Source organism: Oenanthe melanoleuca, chromosome 6 (genome assembly GCF_029582105.1).
Source record: "Oenanthe melanoleuca isolate GR-GAL-2019-014 chromosome 6, OMel1.0, whole genome shotgun sequence".
Classification (NCBI taxonomy): domain Eukaryota; kingdom Metazoa; phylum Chordata; class Aves; order Passeriformes; family Muscicapidae; genus Oenanthe; species Oenanthe melanoleuca.
The window spans coordinates 4,617,288-4,632,070 of NC_079340.1; the positions used below are offsets into that span (position 1 = coordinate 4,617,288).

A 14,783-nucleotide genomic window follows, 5' to 3' on the forward strand; every position below is an offset into this window, starting at 1 on the left:
AGATATCAGTATGGAGACCCTGATTTACTCACCTGTTGTGTGCTTCACATCTTAAAATACACTTCTTGTTTGATTTATCTTTCATTTCATCATTGTTTTCCAGTTTGTTGGAGGTTTTTCTTTTCTCCCCATAAAAACAGTATCTGCAGTCTGTTTTAAAAATAGTTGTGATTAAAACCTGTTATTTTGCTGAGTTTTACAGGTTTTTTTCACACTGTCACTCCAGAGAGGAATTATGACATTGGGTAGCATCAGCAGGTGCACCTTGTGTTAGTACCTCCAGATTAGCAGAAGCTTTAGAAATGAAATCAGATAGTGGGCACTTACGAAAAAAACCCTTAATCAGAAAATCTCCCTCTTGGTTAGTTGTTGGCTTAGTCACATTTGTGCCTGAACTTTAAATCTGTTTGTAGAGTTGGCTGGTGGCAGCTATCCTGGGTAAATAACCACTTTAATTCCTGTGATGCCTCAGAGATAGATCACAGCAATAAACCTTCCCAATCCTTCAAAATCAAATGCTTTGTACATTTTGAATTGCAAGACCTTGAATGAAGGGAAGCTAAAACTCAGTAACACATAGAATAAAACCAACTTTAATTATGCTTTAGAGCAATTTACCATGGGTCTTTCAGCTCAATGTCCCGTTTTTTCAAATCAAGCTACTACAGAGAGGTTATTTTACACTATTAAAGATGTACTAATTACACCCCTCCTGTTGGCATTGTACTTGTGCAGAAATCTGTGGCATGCAGCATTGGCACTCATGGCTGGAAGTTTTTTATAGGTCAATATTGCTGCTGGTTTCTGTCACTGATGGGCTGCATGTGAAGAAACACAGTGATCATGGGCTTTTATTGAATTGTCTGAGAACCTTGGCATCTTCATGAATAATCCTTTTTAGTCTTTGGTTATTCTCACCTGAGTAGCCTAAATTTCCTACCCAAGAAAAATATTCCTGGTGAAAATTCCAAAAGACAGTGTGAAGAAACAAAACTTGAGCAATGGAGGTCCTGAGATTTGTGTAAATCTCAAGAACTAAGTTTAGGAATTTCAGTCATTGCTGTTTCATTTCTGACACTGTGATATGATTGATTTTGCAATTTAAACTCCCAAACTACTAATTTCATACTCCATTGTTTCTCAGTAGGAGTGGGAATAAGTGACTTGTAAGCAGGCTGTTTTCAAGAGTCATCTCTTTAGATAATATTATTTATTGTTTGTATAAAATTATGTCTTAGGGATTCAATATCATTCTGACAAGGTTGAATAAATAATAATGCACAAACATGAAACATATTAACTCAATGCTTCCATTAGAAGTAAGTTAGTGCACAGGTTCCCTCAGATCCGAGCCCTCCGCCGAGTCAGATCCCCCTCGGTCCCCTCAGGCCACACACACACACACACACACACACCCACAGCCGCTCCGTTCCGCCTGCTCAGCCTCGGGTCAGGAACCCTCCCCGCAGGGCAAACCTCGTCCCCTCAGGATCGCGTCCATTTCCCCTCAGGTCAGACCCTCGTCCTCTCCGCATCGCGCCCATTTCCCCTCAGGTCAAACCCTCATCCCCTCAGGAACGCGCCCTTTTCCCCTCAGAGCAGATCCCTCCCCGTCCCCTCAGGATCGCGCCCATTTACCCTCAGAGCAGATCCCCCCCCGTCCCCTCAGGATCGCGCCCATTTCCCCTCGGGTCAGAGCTCCCTCGTCCTCTCCGCATCGCGCCCATTTCCCCTCAGGTCAAACCCTCGTCCCCTCAGGAACGCGCCCTTTTCCCCTCAGAGCAGATCCCTCCCCGTCCCCTCAGGATCGCGCCCATTTCCCCTCAGGTCAAACCCTCGTCCCCTCAGGAACGCGTCCTTTCCCCCTCGGGTCAGAGCTCCCTCGTCTCCTCAGCATCGCGCCTTGTTCACCTCAGGTCAGATCCCCCTCGTCTCCTCAGGATCGCTCCCATTTCCCCTTCAAGATCGAGCCCATTTCCCCTCAGGTCAGGTCAGTTACCAGCCCGTCCTCACCCGTTCCCTCAGGATCGCGCTCTTTTCCCCTCAGGTCAGAACCCCCTCGTCCCCTTAGGATCGCGCCCATTTACCCGAAGGTCAGAGCCACCTGTTCTCCTCAGCATCGCGCCTTGTCCCCTCAGGTCAGATCCCCGTCATCCCCTCAGGATCGCGCCCCTTTTCCCCTCGGGTCATATTTTCTTGTCCCCTCCTCTTCCCCTCAGGATCGCACTCTTTTCCCCTCAGATCAGAACCCCCTCGTCCCTCAGGTTAGCGTCCTTTTCTCTTCAGGTCAGATCCCCTCGTCCCCTCAGGATCGCACCCATTTCCCCTCAGGTCAAACCCTCGTCCCCTCAGGATCGCGCCCATTTCCCCTCAGATCAGATTTTCTCGTCCCCTCAGGATCGCGCCCATTTCCCCTCAGGTCAAACCCTCGTCAGTTCTGGCTGCTTCCTTGAAGTTACCACAGCTTCTGAAGTAATCCCTCTTAAGAAGCACAGGAATTTGAAAGAATTGCCTCTCCAGTTGGAGACGTGTCTAGCACCATTTTAGACCCTTTTGGCCTTTTAAAGCATCCCTACACACATCCCTTGCATATGTGGTTGAAGTCTGTGGAGACCTGGTGTGTCTGAGAGGCTTTTCTGATGGATACTACAGTACCTAAAATGGTTCTAGGTTCCTACCTTGAGCAGCTGAATCCCATTCCTGTTTGATAACTCAAAATGATGGGTCAAAAAACTTCAAATAAAATGAGCATTTTTCACACCTCTCATTAATGAGTCTATCAAAACAAAGAGGATTGCTGTTTACCTCTAGAGTAATTTGCTTCATAAATAAAACACTGATGCAATTACAAAGATCTAATGATTTAAAAAGTGTAATAGGGATCATTTACTTAAATCCACTTGTCTGTATTGACCTTTGCAGTGAAGTGAATTGCATTTTTGTTCTTAACTTTTAAGTAACATTCATGAAGTAAATGAGAGCTAAAAAATGCTGAGAAATAAAAACTGCAGATGATGAGATTTATACTTGCATTGCATGATATAATTTTAATACAGTACTCAGAAAATTAAATCTAACTCCAGCAGCTTTATCTGTCTGTTGTTGTTCATGTCTTCTAAATTCATGAGTTGCAGGTGAGAAAAGAATGATTTCCTTTTTTCAGGGTTTAAGCTTCAAATATGAACCTGAGAGGAATGAATTATGAATAAAATTGCAAGCTTAATATGGCAATACCAAGTGTATTTCCCTGTAATAATTTATTATACGATCTAGGAAAGTCTCCTTAGTTTATGTTAAGAAAATTTGATGCTTTTTCATCCATCATTTTGCTGCATTCCTTCTATGCATCTCTAAGTGCAGAAGACACTTTTGAAATCAGTTGGCCATTGCATGACAGGGTTTAAATAAATGTGATTGATTTTTTTTCCCCACATTCCTTGCAACTGTTTCAGTACTGTCTCTTAAGTATGTCCAAGGTGTTTTTTGTTGTTGTTGTTGTTGTTGTTTTTTTTTTTTTTTTTCCTCATCCCTTGCAGTCACAGTATGTGCTCCTGCCTTAGGTTAGGTTTTTTTTTCCCCTCTTGAGTCTCCCTAGTGCTGTTAGGTAGTGTCAGGTTACTCAACCATGAGGCCATCTGTGCCCTTTTTACCTCTAAATCAACTAAAAATAGCCAAACTGCTTTGGTTGAAATTTTCCAAAATGAAAATATGGACCTCATACGAATTTTCAGACTGAATGATTTAAGAATTTCAGTCTCCAGCAGAATAGATGGAAATATTGAGCAGCCTCTGCCTTTCAGGAGTTTTAGGAGGGTTTTCTTGTTCCATGTATATTGTAAACTGCCCTTCAGGGTATTCATATCCATTTTTTAAATGGCTGTCTTGGGGGAAAATCTTACAAATGGGGGATTATCAATCTGTTTTGGGTGTTTTGTGAAGGTGAATGAAGGAGATGTACATTGTATCTATATTTGAGTGTGGATTTACAGTAGTGGTCTTTGCCTTCCTTCTCCCCCTTTCCCTTCTCATATTCAGCCTGAACCTCATGGATTTTGGAGGGGGCTTTGCCACTGCCTTCCCTGGTGTCTGATTTAGGTTCTAAACGCCCATGTCAGACCTGGTTTGTGAGGCTAGGACTGAGCTTGGGTGTCTCTCAGTGGTGTTTTCAGTAGCTCCTCGTCGGTGAAGTCGAGCACTACCATTTTGGGAGGAGTTCCAGTGGAGTGCTGCCCTCCCGTTCTGCTCCTTACCTACTGGGGCTGACAGGCATCCATCTGCAGCCTGGCTGTGGGTGCCCGTGGAGTCCAGCTGCATCAAGTGGAGTTCTTCACACAGCTGTTTCCAGGAGCTCCTTTCCTTGCAGTCTTGATTCAAAAGGTAAGATTGAAGAAGAATGTGGGCAGTTTTCCTCTTAGTGCAAGTGCATGAAGCTACAAATGGAACCACAGCTGCCTAATAAAATAATCACTCCAAAACTTTAAAAAAGTTAAAAGGCTGGTTTTCTTAGCCATCTTTCTAAAAAATGAATTTTTAAACATGATTAAAAAAAAAAAATCTGAATATACTAAATATTTTAATCATCTTGGTCTTATCACTTCAAGCCGGTAGCTGAAGTTGTGCAGTATGCTTGTGTATTTTCCAAATATGAGAAGCTGTTTTGGAATATTGGAAAAGGAAGAATAAAGTGTTGTATGGATGCTATTATTTTAAAAAGTTTAGCTTGCCTCCTGGTACTTTCCTGGATCTTGCATCTAGTTGAAGGAAAGTTTCTGTAAATTTATATCGGTTACACCTTAGTGTGAGTAATGAGTTTCTGCACAATTTTATACCATTTAAAAAAAATTGAAATATAAAAAAGTATCTCTTATAACAGAGGGCTAAAGGGAGGCTGTTATATTCAGTGTAACATTGTGAATATTTCAATAGATACACTAATGGATACATTTTTCTGTTAGGTAAAATTGAACACTAGAGCTGTGTTCAGACCTGGTGGAGACCCAGAGATATCCAACAGCAAAAATTAGGTGTCATAACAGGCATTTAGGAAGAAACGACAATGAATTGTTAAAGAAAGCACAATGAATTGTTTTCTCCTAGTGCAAATCTGTCAAACTAGGAAATGCTGAGAAATTGGTTCACCCTGGAACCAAGTTTGGTTGTTTTTTTGCCCCCCTCTCTCTCTGTATAAAAAGTATCAGTCACCTTTGCTGCCCTTAATTTTGGGGTTGTTTTGGATATGTCTGTAAGCAGTGGGAAGAATACTACTATTCTAGAATACTAAAACACTATTTAGGTCACTAGACAAAACCTTTATATCAGTTAGAAAACAGTTACATTAAATGATACATGGCTGTGAATCATCCTGGGGTGGGGCATGGTAGGAAACAACCAAAGCTCTTGTCAGAATCAGTAGCAGCTCTACAGAGAAGAAACCCTATTTTTTACCTCTTTGCAGTTAGAGGCACATTTTTTAAGCAAAACAGCAGTGTAATGTAATAGATAACTATCTGCAAATAGCAATAAGGGGTAATAGAGAATTGTATTTACAGTGAATAAAATTTGAAAGCTTTTAGTAGCTACTCATGGAAATTCTATTGTCTATTACTTTCATGAGTTAAGCAATATCCTATTTTTAGTGGAAGGTCAACTTGAACTGTATTTGAACAGGGTCTCTGGTTCTGAGCACAGATAGGAACACTTTAAATGTGATAACAAAAGGGAGGGCTTGGAGCCAGACCTCCTTAACCTATCGTCAGGAGCTCAGATAACCATCCATGGAAGAACTGTGTGCCACTTAAATAGAGAGGAGTCCTTGTTCTGGGCTCAAACTGCACACAGTGAAAATAGCACTGAGACTCATGTGGAAGGATTTTGGGTTTTATTTAAGAATTTCAAATAGGTCCAAAAAATATTAATGATCTTTTTTTTTTTTTTTTTTTAAATGAAATGCTGCCATCTGATGTCACACCACCTTCTTTATTGTGTGTGTTTTTTTGTTTTTTTTTTTTTTTTTTTGTTTTTTCCTTTAAGGTAAATGCTTTTTCAGTTCCTTAAATATTAGAACTCTAGTTTTCAGAACAAAAACTCCAGTACCTGCAAAAATGTACGTGGAAGGAATGTTACGAACACTAGATTATTAAAGTATTTCTAGCCTAAGCTGTATTATTTTAATTCTGCTGTCACCCACAGTGGTGCATATCCAGTGGAACTCCACTGATGAGTGAAATTATTTAGTTTGCTGGTAGTGAGATACTGTCAGGTTCCCAAGTTTCCATGTTATGCATCAGTGGGGAGATTTTTCTAGCAGCAGCTGTAGGCTCAGGGCAGTAACACATTTTTTGGATAGCTGTTGTTTGAGAAACAGTGCAGAGTGGCAGTACAAAGCCAAAGGCTGTGGAGCTGCTCAGACTGCAGGGTTCACACTTCTGCTGGAACATCTCCTGGAATTTGAGTGTTTGTGTTCACCAAAGGAAGGATTCTGATAGGATGTTTCAGGGAGGTGATTTCTGACCTTCCTGGGAGTAGGCAATACCAGCACCAGAGCAACCTTAACATAGGAGTATGGAAGAGAGATTATGTTCTATAGATTTATAGTGTCTGAAAAGGTTTTACTCTCCTCAGCCTGCTTTTTGGCCTCAAGTAAAGAATGTGTAGGTAAGGTGCTTCAGTAGTGTTATAGTTTTATTCCAGTACTCTGCCACTGGCATTCTCTCTTCTTGAGCAAATAATTTTTCCTCTGTAGTTCTATTTCCTAATTTGATACTGGAACACAACCTCTGCTTGAAACAGTGCTTTGATAGAAAGTACTGTAGAAAATAAATATGGTTACTGAGCAAGGAAAAGAGAGCTTGTTCTGAGTGCTATAAACCTGGGAAAAATCTTAAATTTTTATCTCACTAGATAAAAGGAAGTTTTCATGGGACAAGTTTATTAAGCTGAAGTTGGCTTTTTTTTTTTTTTTTTTTTTTTTTTTTTTTTTTTGTTTGTTTGTTTGTTTGTTTGTTTCATAAACCTTGATTAAACCTTTTAATGCCATTAGGTCAGCCATGAACCATTGCTTGCCATGAGGATTCTCCAATATCCATAAAGAACTAGGCTTAGTCTGTTTTCCTTGGTAGATTGAGTGTAAGGTATGATGTATCACATTATTTATGCTGAGAACTATGTTGAAGAACTTGGTGGAAATCTTATGTAGTTATGAATTTTAACTGGTCTTCAGATGTGGATTGAAAAAGTGCTCTAGGGAGAAAGTAAACACAGGCAGAATCAAAAGGAAATGCAAAAGGAAGTGCTGTGGTTTTTTGGTTTTACTTTTTGGGGCCAAGATTTTTTAATCTTCCAGTTACTTCATTGCCAGCCTACACCTAAATGCAAAGCATGTTTAAATAAAGGAACTTTCAGAAAATAAATGTTGTGGATAGGTCTGAATCTTACCATCTTCCCCAGGTCTCCATTCTGATGTCTGTGCATCAATAGACATGTTTCTTGTTGCTAATGGTAAGAAATGATGAAATCTGAGATGGTTGGAGAGTAGCCTGACAGCTTTGTCTGGAAATGTAAATAATTTAGCAGGTGCTTTATGGGTTTTACCTGGTACTAAATGGGCCTGATCCTTCCCAGGTGTCAGAGATACTGCTCCATTCCAGAGCATGCTCTGGCCTGCAGAGTACAGCAGGTCTTCTCTTTGCAGTACAGCAGCATGGCCTTTTCTTTGCCTGAACTAGAAGATGTTGGCATCCTGAATATCTTATTTTGTGTGTCAGCTAGAGGATTAAAGGGAAATGCAGTAATTGTTTTTGTGGCTTCTATGAAGTCTGATTTGCACTCACTGTACTGACTGTAGCAAAAAGGATAACGAATTTTATTTCCAATTAATGAAGCTGTATAGGAAATACTGAAATTGAGAACAACTAGTAAAAAAAATCTATTCTGTATTCTCAGCAATGTTTCATATCTTGGAAATACTCAGGTGCTCTTTCCATATACATCTTGGTAAAAAATACAAATCCTGACTACTTTGTTTTAACTTTTCTTTATTTTTTAGAAGGCAATAGGCCTTTGCATTTTCTGAAATTGCTAGGATAATGCATTGTGTGTCATACAATAGAAAAAAACAACAGAGAAAACAAATTTGGTGCCAAGTTCCTGGGTGTGAGCTTTGTGAATCCCTTTGCTGTCCAGTTCAGGAGTCTGACAGTGAGTCATTGCCTCCAGACTGCAGCAGGCATACAGCCAGAATGCATGGCAAAGCAGTTGCTGTGCTGAAGATTCCAAGAACAATCACTGGAGGTACCAGTAATTTCATGCTTTGTCTCATCTAATTGCTCAAAACCATTTCAGCTCCAAACTTTTTGCCATGCTTGTGCTCTGCTGTACAGCTTTAAGGATGCCCATCCCCCTGCCACCCCTCCAGCAGCCGCTGTGTGCTGTCACTCATCCTGAAATACACTGGGGAGCTTGTCAGGCAGTGCCTTGCAGATGCCTCAGAAGCCCAATGGTGAGCCAAGGCACTTGCACTGAAGTTCCTAACACAAGGAAATTACATAGACAGTTGTTTTAGTGCTGAATATGGACCATATGTTTTCTAGGATAGGTGAGTGATGCACTGTTGGCTTTCTAACAATCTAGCAGGAAATGGATTCTAAAGTAAAGGTTTTCTAATTTATGCAGAATGTCTTTGGCTCTGCTTTCTGACACTTATTAGTTAATGTCTGTATACAGTGTACTTACAGATTCTAAAAAAAAGCTGCAGGAGCTGTGTTCATGTTGCATTGCAGAGGGACATAGACTTTGGCTGTTTTTCCAGTGTCTTTTTCTTCTGACACCAAAAGACTCAATAATTTTGACATCTGATGAAAAGACAAAATTTTCATAATCTTGACCTTGTTAGCACTTGGTAGTAGTGTGCAGGTGGTTGCTTTTCTGGCTGTTCTGGGACACAACTGTGTCTTGTAACACATGCTTAACATCCTAAGTGTTGTAAGAGCTGCTGGTGTACAGGGCTGAGATTGCCTCCTGGAAAGGTTAATCTAACTGAGTGTGAGGTTATACAGCCTTTTACCAAAATATCTCACAGTTAAGGCCCCTGCTGTAGTTAGGGGGGTGTTATATTGGAGCAGACAAATGCATTAAAAACAAAGAGAAGGAAGGTGGGATGTTGATTTTCGTTTTTTCCTGAGGCAAACATCACATTTTGTCATCTTAATGAATATGATCTGGAAGGACAGAGGTTCACTTAGTAAGGGAAAATGCCAGAGAAAATCCCAGGATGATCTTTACTGGCTGTATATTTTTGTTTCTATCACCTCTTATCATTGCCTTAATTAAAAAAAGTAATTAAAGAATCCAATTTAAATATTGATTAGCCAATATGGTATATAACAGTAAGGAGAGCCCGATAAGCTAAAAAATGTAGTCAGATTATCAAAATAAGTTAAGATCTTGTAGTTTTCACTGCATTGGCTTGCAAAATGTTTATATCTTTCTGCTTTAAGGAAGTTTCAGGAAGCATTAGAATTTTACTTAAAAATATTGCTGGAATCAGCAGGTGAGCCCTTAAGTGAGTTATTTATATCTTAGAATATAATTGAAATTTTCAGAGACAAGAGTTTTTGCAATTGACTTTCAGTTGATGTTTCATTATGGGCCTGACTCAAGACTAAAAGCTTAACTGCTTTTGAACTCAGGGCTCCAGCAAAGAATAAAAATGCTGATGTTAGACAATATGCTAAGAATAAGAAACAAACAAACAAGCAAAAAACACAGAACAACCCAGAAGAGGCAAAGTCATGACACATGGATTCACATTTTTTCTGACCTGCAAAAATGGGGTTGGATTAGTGATATTTCCCAAGTTTGTGAGTGCTCTGTGGTGGGATTCTGGAGCACAGGAATCCTCTGGTAACAGGAATTGGTTTAATTACAACTACATATTTATCTGCCAAAGTTTAGAAAAGACCAGATTATTGCAGATAACGTGTAGCAGAGGAGATTGTGCTATGAGAATGGAAAGCAAGCAGCAAAAAGGTTTAATTTCTCCATTTTGAGTAAAGAAGGTGCTGATTCTCTTCTATCAAGGAGCTGTGGGGAAGCCACTGCAAAGTTAAAGCATGAGTGTATCTGCAAAAAAAATAACCTGAGTCAGCTCTAGGTTTCTTTAGAGCCCAGTAGAAGCACCAAGTGCTGTCTCCATCTGGTGTACCTGTCCCCTTGTCACTGATGTCTCTTTGACCAGAAAAGAATTCACAGCACAGTCGACACCATCTGCTTGCAACTGTTGTGATGGGCATTTCTAGAGTTCTCATTCCATTCATATCCGTGGAAGGAAAAGTGTTTTTTCTTCTGTTCAGTCTGATCTCAGTTTTTTTTTTTTCCTTTGTCTTTTGCCTCAGAATTAAAGCTGAAAAATCAGTTCATTCCATATGCTATCACCTGGCTGGATGCAGCTGAATTTGTGGGGACTTAGATCTGCCACTAGTTTGTAATAAAAGAAAATCTTGGTGCTTGTGTAACCTTTAATAAGAATGGCAAAACCCTAAATTGCTTTATACCTTAATTCTTCAATTATTGCTCATATTGTCTTTGCTTGTAAGTGAAATGTGGGTAGGTCCTCAGATCCATTTCTACCCCAAACCTACTGTGGTGTATTAAATCAATGCTAGGTTCACTGGAAGGTGACAGTATATCTCTCCAGCCTGCACAATTGCAGTACCTTATTGCTTTATTATACAGCAGCAATGGTTGTAATAAGTCTTGCTTTAAAAGGACACGTATCCATTATTTGTGTATTTGAAGTCTTCCTTGGCTAACAAGGCTTTGCCAAGTTGTGTTTTATGGGAAGTTATGTTACTGCAAAATTTAAAATGTCTTTTATTTTGTGGCAATAATCAGTTGCAATCCAGCTAAAGCAGTTATAATTCCTTGTTGACACACACACATTTCAGGCTAATGGACTGAGCCATGGCCCAGTGAACTTGGTGAAAACTATTAATTCACATCAGTAGATTCTGTATCAAGTTCCTAATTAATGATTTATTCACTTTAAAGACCTTACTTAGCTTTACTTCCATCTTATTGATTTCAGTAATAGGCTTTCTCAACTTAATATGTCTTGACACTTTAAAAATATTTGTTATTGCAGGGTATAAAATAACAAAATGTTTCACTTTTGCCCACTGTTAATTTCCAGAAATCTTAAGGGCTGCTGTATATGCTTTTTGTTCTTAAGGTGCTTATTATAACCCCTGTAATTTGGCACATGGAGTAAGATACAGATGCTGTGCACATAGCATTAATGTTTTTGTTTTGTGATAAATTCAGTAATGGAATTTAATTTTTTTGCTTTAAAGCTCCTTTTTAGACTTGTAGAGGACTTTTGTTCAATGGTATTCTAATTCAATTATCCTTTTTGTATTTTTTTTAACATGTAGTTAATGTAGAAATCTGTGAGTGAATATAAGGAGTTATATGTACTTTAAGTCTATGATTTTACAGTTTATCTAAGTATCAGCATATTTTTTCACAATTTAGAAATGGGGAATTGGAAAAGTTAATTGTATATCTTGAAATCCTAAGCCTGATATGAAGCAAGTTCATACTCACATGGGCAGTCTCTGGGCTCTGACAGAAGTAGTCATGGTTAATTGGCTTATTGCACTTCTCTTGTTTTGTACCCAGGTGAAATGTCAACCAAGGTGCCAAACATTAAACTGAAAATTGATCCTCGGAATCTGCAGATCCAGACATTTACAGTGGAGAAATTACTGGAACCACTGATAATTCAGGTATTTGAGAGTTGCAGAAAGTAAGCTGGATAACCACCAAAGGAAGGGAATTAGAACTTGGACTAAGGACATTATCCTGAAAGCCACACCCACAGCTCTTCTGCACGTGCACTTTACTCTGGCTCAGGAGCTCTCCAGGGCTCTGCCTTCCAGATTGGGTCATTCATTTGGTCATTTCCAGCTTTGCCACCCAGTCTGTCATAGTAAATGCTGCATGTTCTAGCTGGTCTCTTGCACAGTGGTATCAGGAAGATGCTTAAGTGTGAAATACACTGCAAATGGATTTCCAGTGCATGAAATAAGTAATTATTTAAAAATAAAGGTGTATTTTCCCCATTTGAAGCTTTACCACTCCCTAACTCATCCAGTTTCTTTTCTTTTATTAATTATTCATTCTATTTGAATTTTTGTCTTTTCCTCCATTACTCATTCTTCCCTTCTGGAAGGTTCAGAAAGTAACTTTTGCTTTTCTATCATGACTTCATTTCCAGCTATTAACTGAGCTGCCTCTCTCTCCTTTTGTTTGCCTTTTTTTACTTATTTTTGCCTGGATGTGATTGATGGTATAAAAACCCTCAGTTACCAGGTCAGTGGTTTGTGGAAGTTGTCAAGGATATGTGGATGGATTATAAAATTAGTTTCAAAGTAGTAAGAATAGATGTCTTGATAGACTGAATTAAAAAACCTCTTGTAGATCAGTAGGTCAGACTGTGCTCAGGCAGTTGCTACACTGTGGGTGTGTTTAGAGGAGGTAAAGAAAAGTACATTTTGGCTTAAGTGTTGCAGGATTGAAGAATCCTGTCAAAACAAAGAAAGTGCAGTCCCAGAATAAAACAAAGAAGCCATCTAAGTTTTGGGGTTTTTTTCTTCCCAGCTCTTCTCAACCATTGAAAAGCTTGAGGCTGTTAAAATTGGAAATACGTTGGTTCTCAGAAAATTTTGACTGTCTTTTCCTTCTCTTAAGCTTAATGCTTTGCTTATTTCAGACTGTGGAAGGAAAACTTATGTTTTGAGTGGATCCTTTGAGAGAAAATGTTGAAAATATAAAAGTAGGGATTAAAGCTCATGTTCAATGAGGGATGATTGAGAGGCTGGAAAGGTAATGAATGAGAATTAATCTGTGATTAAAAAGAGAATCAATCCAGTCACAGATAAAAATTATGTTCTTGCCAGATTCTTTAGCAACAGCTGCTTGGAACACAGTTTATTTTGAGATTTCTGTTATAATTTATTTATTTAATACTCTTGTAATGCTGTGGCAGGAAGTGCTTGAGGTTCTCAGAAGTCTGTCCTAGCCTGTTATGCTGAGTATTAGGGAAGTCATTAGATTAACAGCATCAATATAGGAAAAAACTGAGGCAAAACCAGCCTGGGGTATAAGTAGGAGGTAGTTTGTAAATAGCTGCAAATCACTTGCTGAATTGCCTCTCTTCCCTGCACTGTGCAATTGGCAGTGGTGATTACTATGAAACTGAAAATAGCATAGCAACTCTTTTGTGTAAAACCCTCTGTGAGTTGGCAACTTCTCTATCCTTGGAATAAAACAATGTCCCTGAATTGCCCTGGGGGTTTCCCTCTGTCTGTGGCCTTTATTTGATTCCAGGTGTTTTGAGGATGTTAGTTTTGAAAGGAAGGCTTCTCAGTCTAGTTCTCAATCAACACATCTGACATATTAAAAAAGGTTGTTGCCAAAGTCATGCATGGCTCAGCTGACACAATGTGTAGAAAAATGCCTGCATTTTGGAGTCACTGATGAAAAACAGGCAAGTTGAAAGGCTGGTGTTCCCACCTGTCATCCACACCTCAGACTCACAGGGAAAGCACACACTGTTGGTTTTAGTTCTGCATATGGTGAGTTTACCTTCTGCTCACTGGGTGGGATTAGCCAGTGTTTGTTTGCCTGGGCAATACTTTGGGTTTGAAATGGTGGGCAGGGGTTCCAATGTGTTCATTAGTCACTGAGTTCATGTCTTTTCTTAAATGCCTAGGGATTGACATCTAGTTATGCTGAACTACATTGTTAACAAAAAAGAATTATTTGTGATTGATGCTTAAAAATACTTTTTATATTAAGATAAAGATGAAACAAATATTACAATGCTCAAGGTATGAAGACATCGCTTCCTGAACTACTGCAGAGATTGTCTCTAAGTGCTGCCTGTAACTGAAGATAGCATTGGAAGAACTGCTTCAGAGTTTCCTAGAAACTCAGTGTATGGCATGGCCCCACAAGAAACCTCACCCTTCAGCCTATAAGCAATGACAATAACAGGCAACAGCAGCACCATGCAGCTCTGTCAGTGTGGTGGCACACTGCCTAGAAAATGGCTCAGAAACCCCTTGTGCCCTTAGCACAACCGTGCTGCTCCTGCCAGAGCTAGCTGGGGAATCTGCTGTGCATGGCAGCATGAAGGTCCACAGCTGGGAAATCCAGGAGCAGGATTCATGGGGAAGTGCTTTTCTTTTCTCTTAGGATGTTCTCAGTGATTTTGTATTCTGCCACTACAGTACAAGCTCTGTTGACAGTGGCACACTGTATTAGTCTCTAGTTCAGTTCTTTCTGGGTAGGATTGTATAAAGGTTTCACATTCCTCATTGGGGTTCTGTGTTAGAGAAATTCAGAGTAGATTTTCTACTTTCCATTATCTCCATGAGCAAAGAGCTATCTAACAAATTTTGGCTGGTATTTGAAATCAGCTGCTGCCTCCAATATTTTCTGACAGTGATGCTGAAGGTGTAGGATCTTACAGTTAAGGGTTTTCACCTGCAGGAATGATTATATTTTAATACTTTTTTATTTGTTTTATTTCCTCTCCTCCTCAACATATCAATGAAAAGTATATAGAATGATATTCTACATTAAAAAAAAAGTAAATTTTTTACCACAGTAAAATCCTGTGAAGTAGAATATATTATTTTCTAGTGAAATAGTGATTAAATGCTTAAAATTTATAAAAAACCCTTTTATTTGGTAGTATTTTTTGGGCCACTTCTAATTTT

At 39.3% G+C, this 14,783-nt stretch overlaps 1 protein-coding gene across 3 annotated transcripts in view; it reads left to right on the forward strand.

Annotated features, from left to right (window-relative positions):
- The first annotated feature begins 4,200 nt into the window (after positions 1-4,200).
- The window catches only part of CTNNA3 (catenin alpha 3), a 382,123-nt gene continuing 371,540 nt past the window's right edge, over positions 4,201-14,783 (forward strand). Inside the window, exons 1-2 of one of the 3 annotated variants that reach the window (XM_056494515.1) lie at positions 4,201-4,377; positions 11,677-11,783. In XM_056494515.1, the coding sequence (XP_056350490.1) occupies positions 11,682-11,783 (102 nt within the window). In that variant the 5' untranslated portion in view covers positions 4,201-4,377; positions 11,677-11,681. Of the gene's footprint in view, positions 4,378-8,204; positions 8,290-8,469; positions 8,594-11,676; positions 11,784-14,783 lie in introns of those variants that run through there. The other 2 variants (XM_056494512.1, XM_056494513.1) reach the window with 2 other exon arrangements.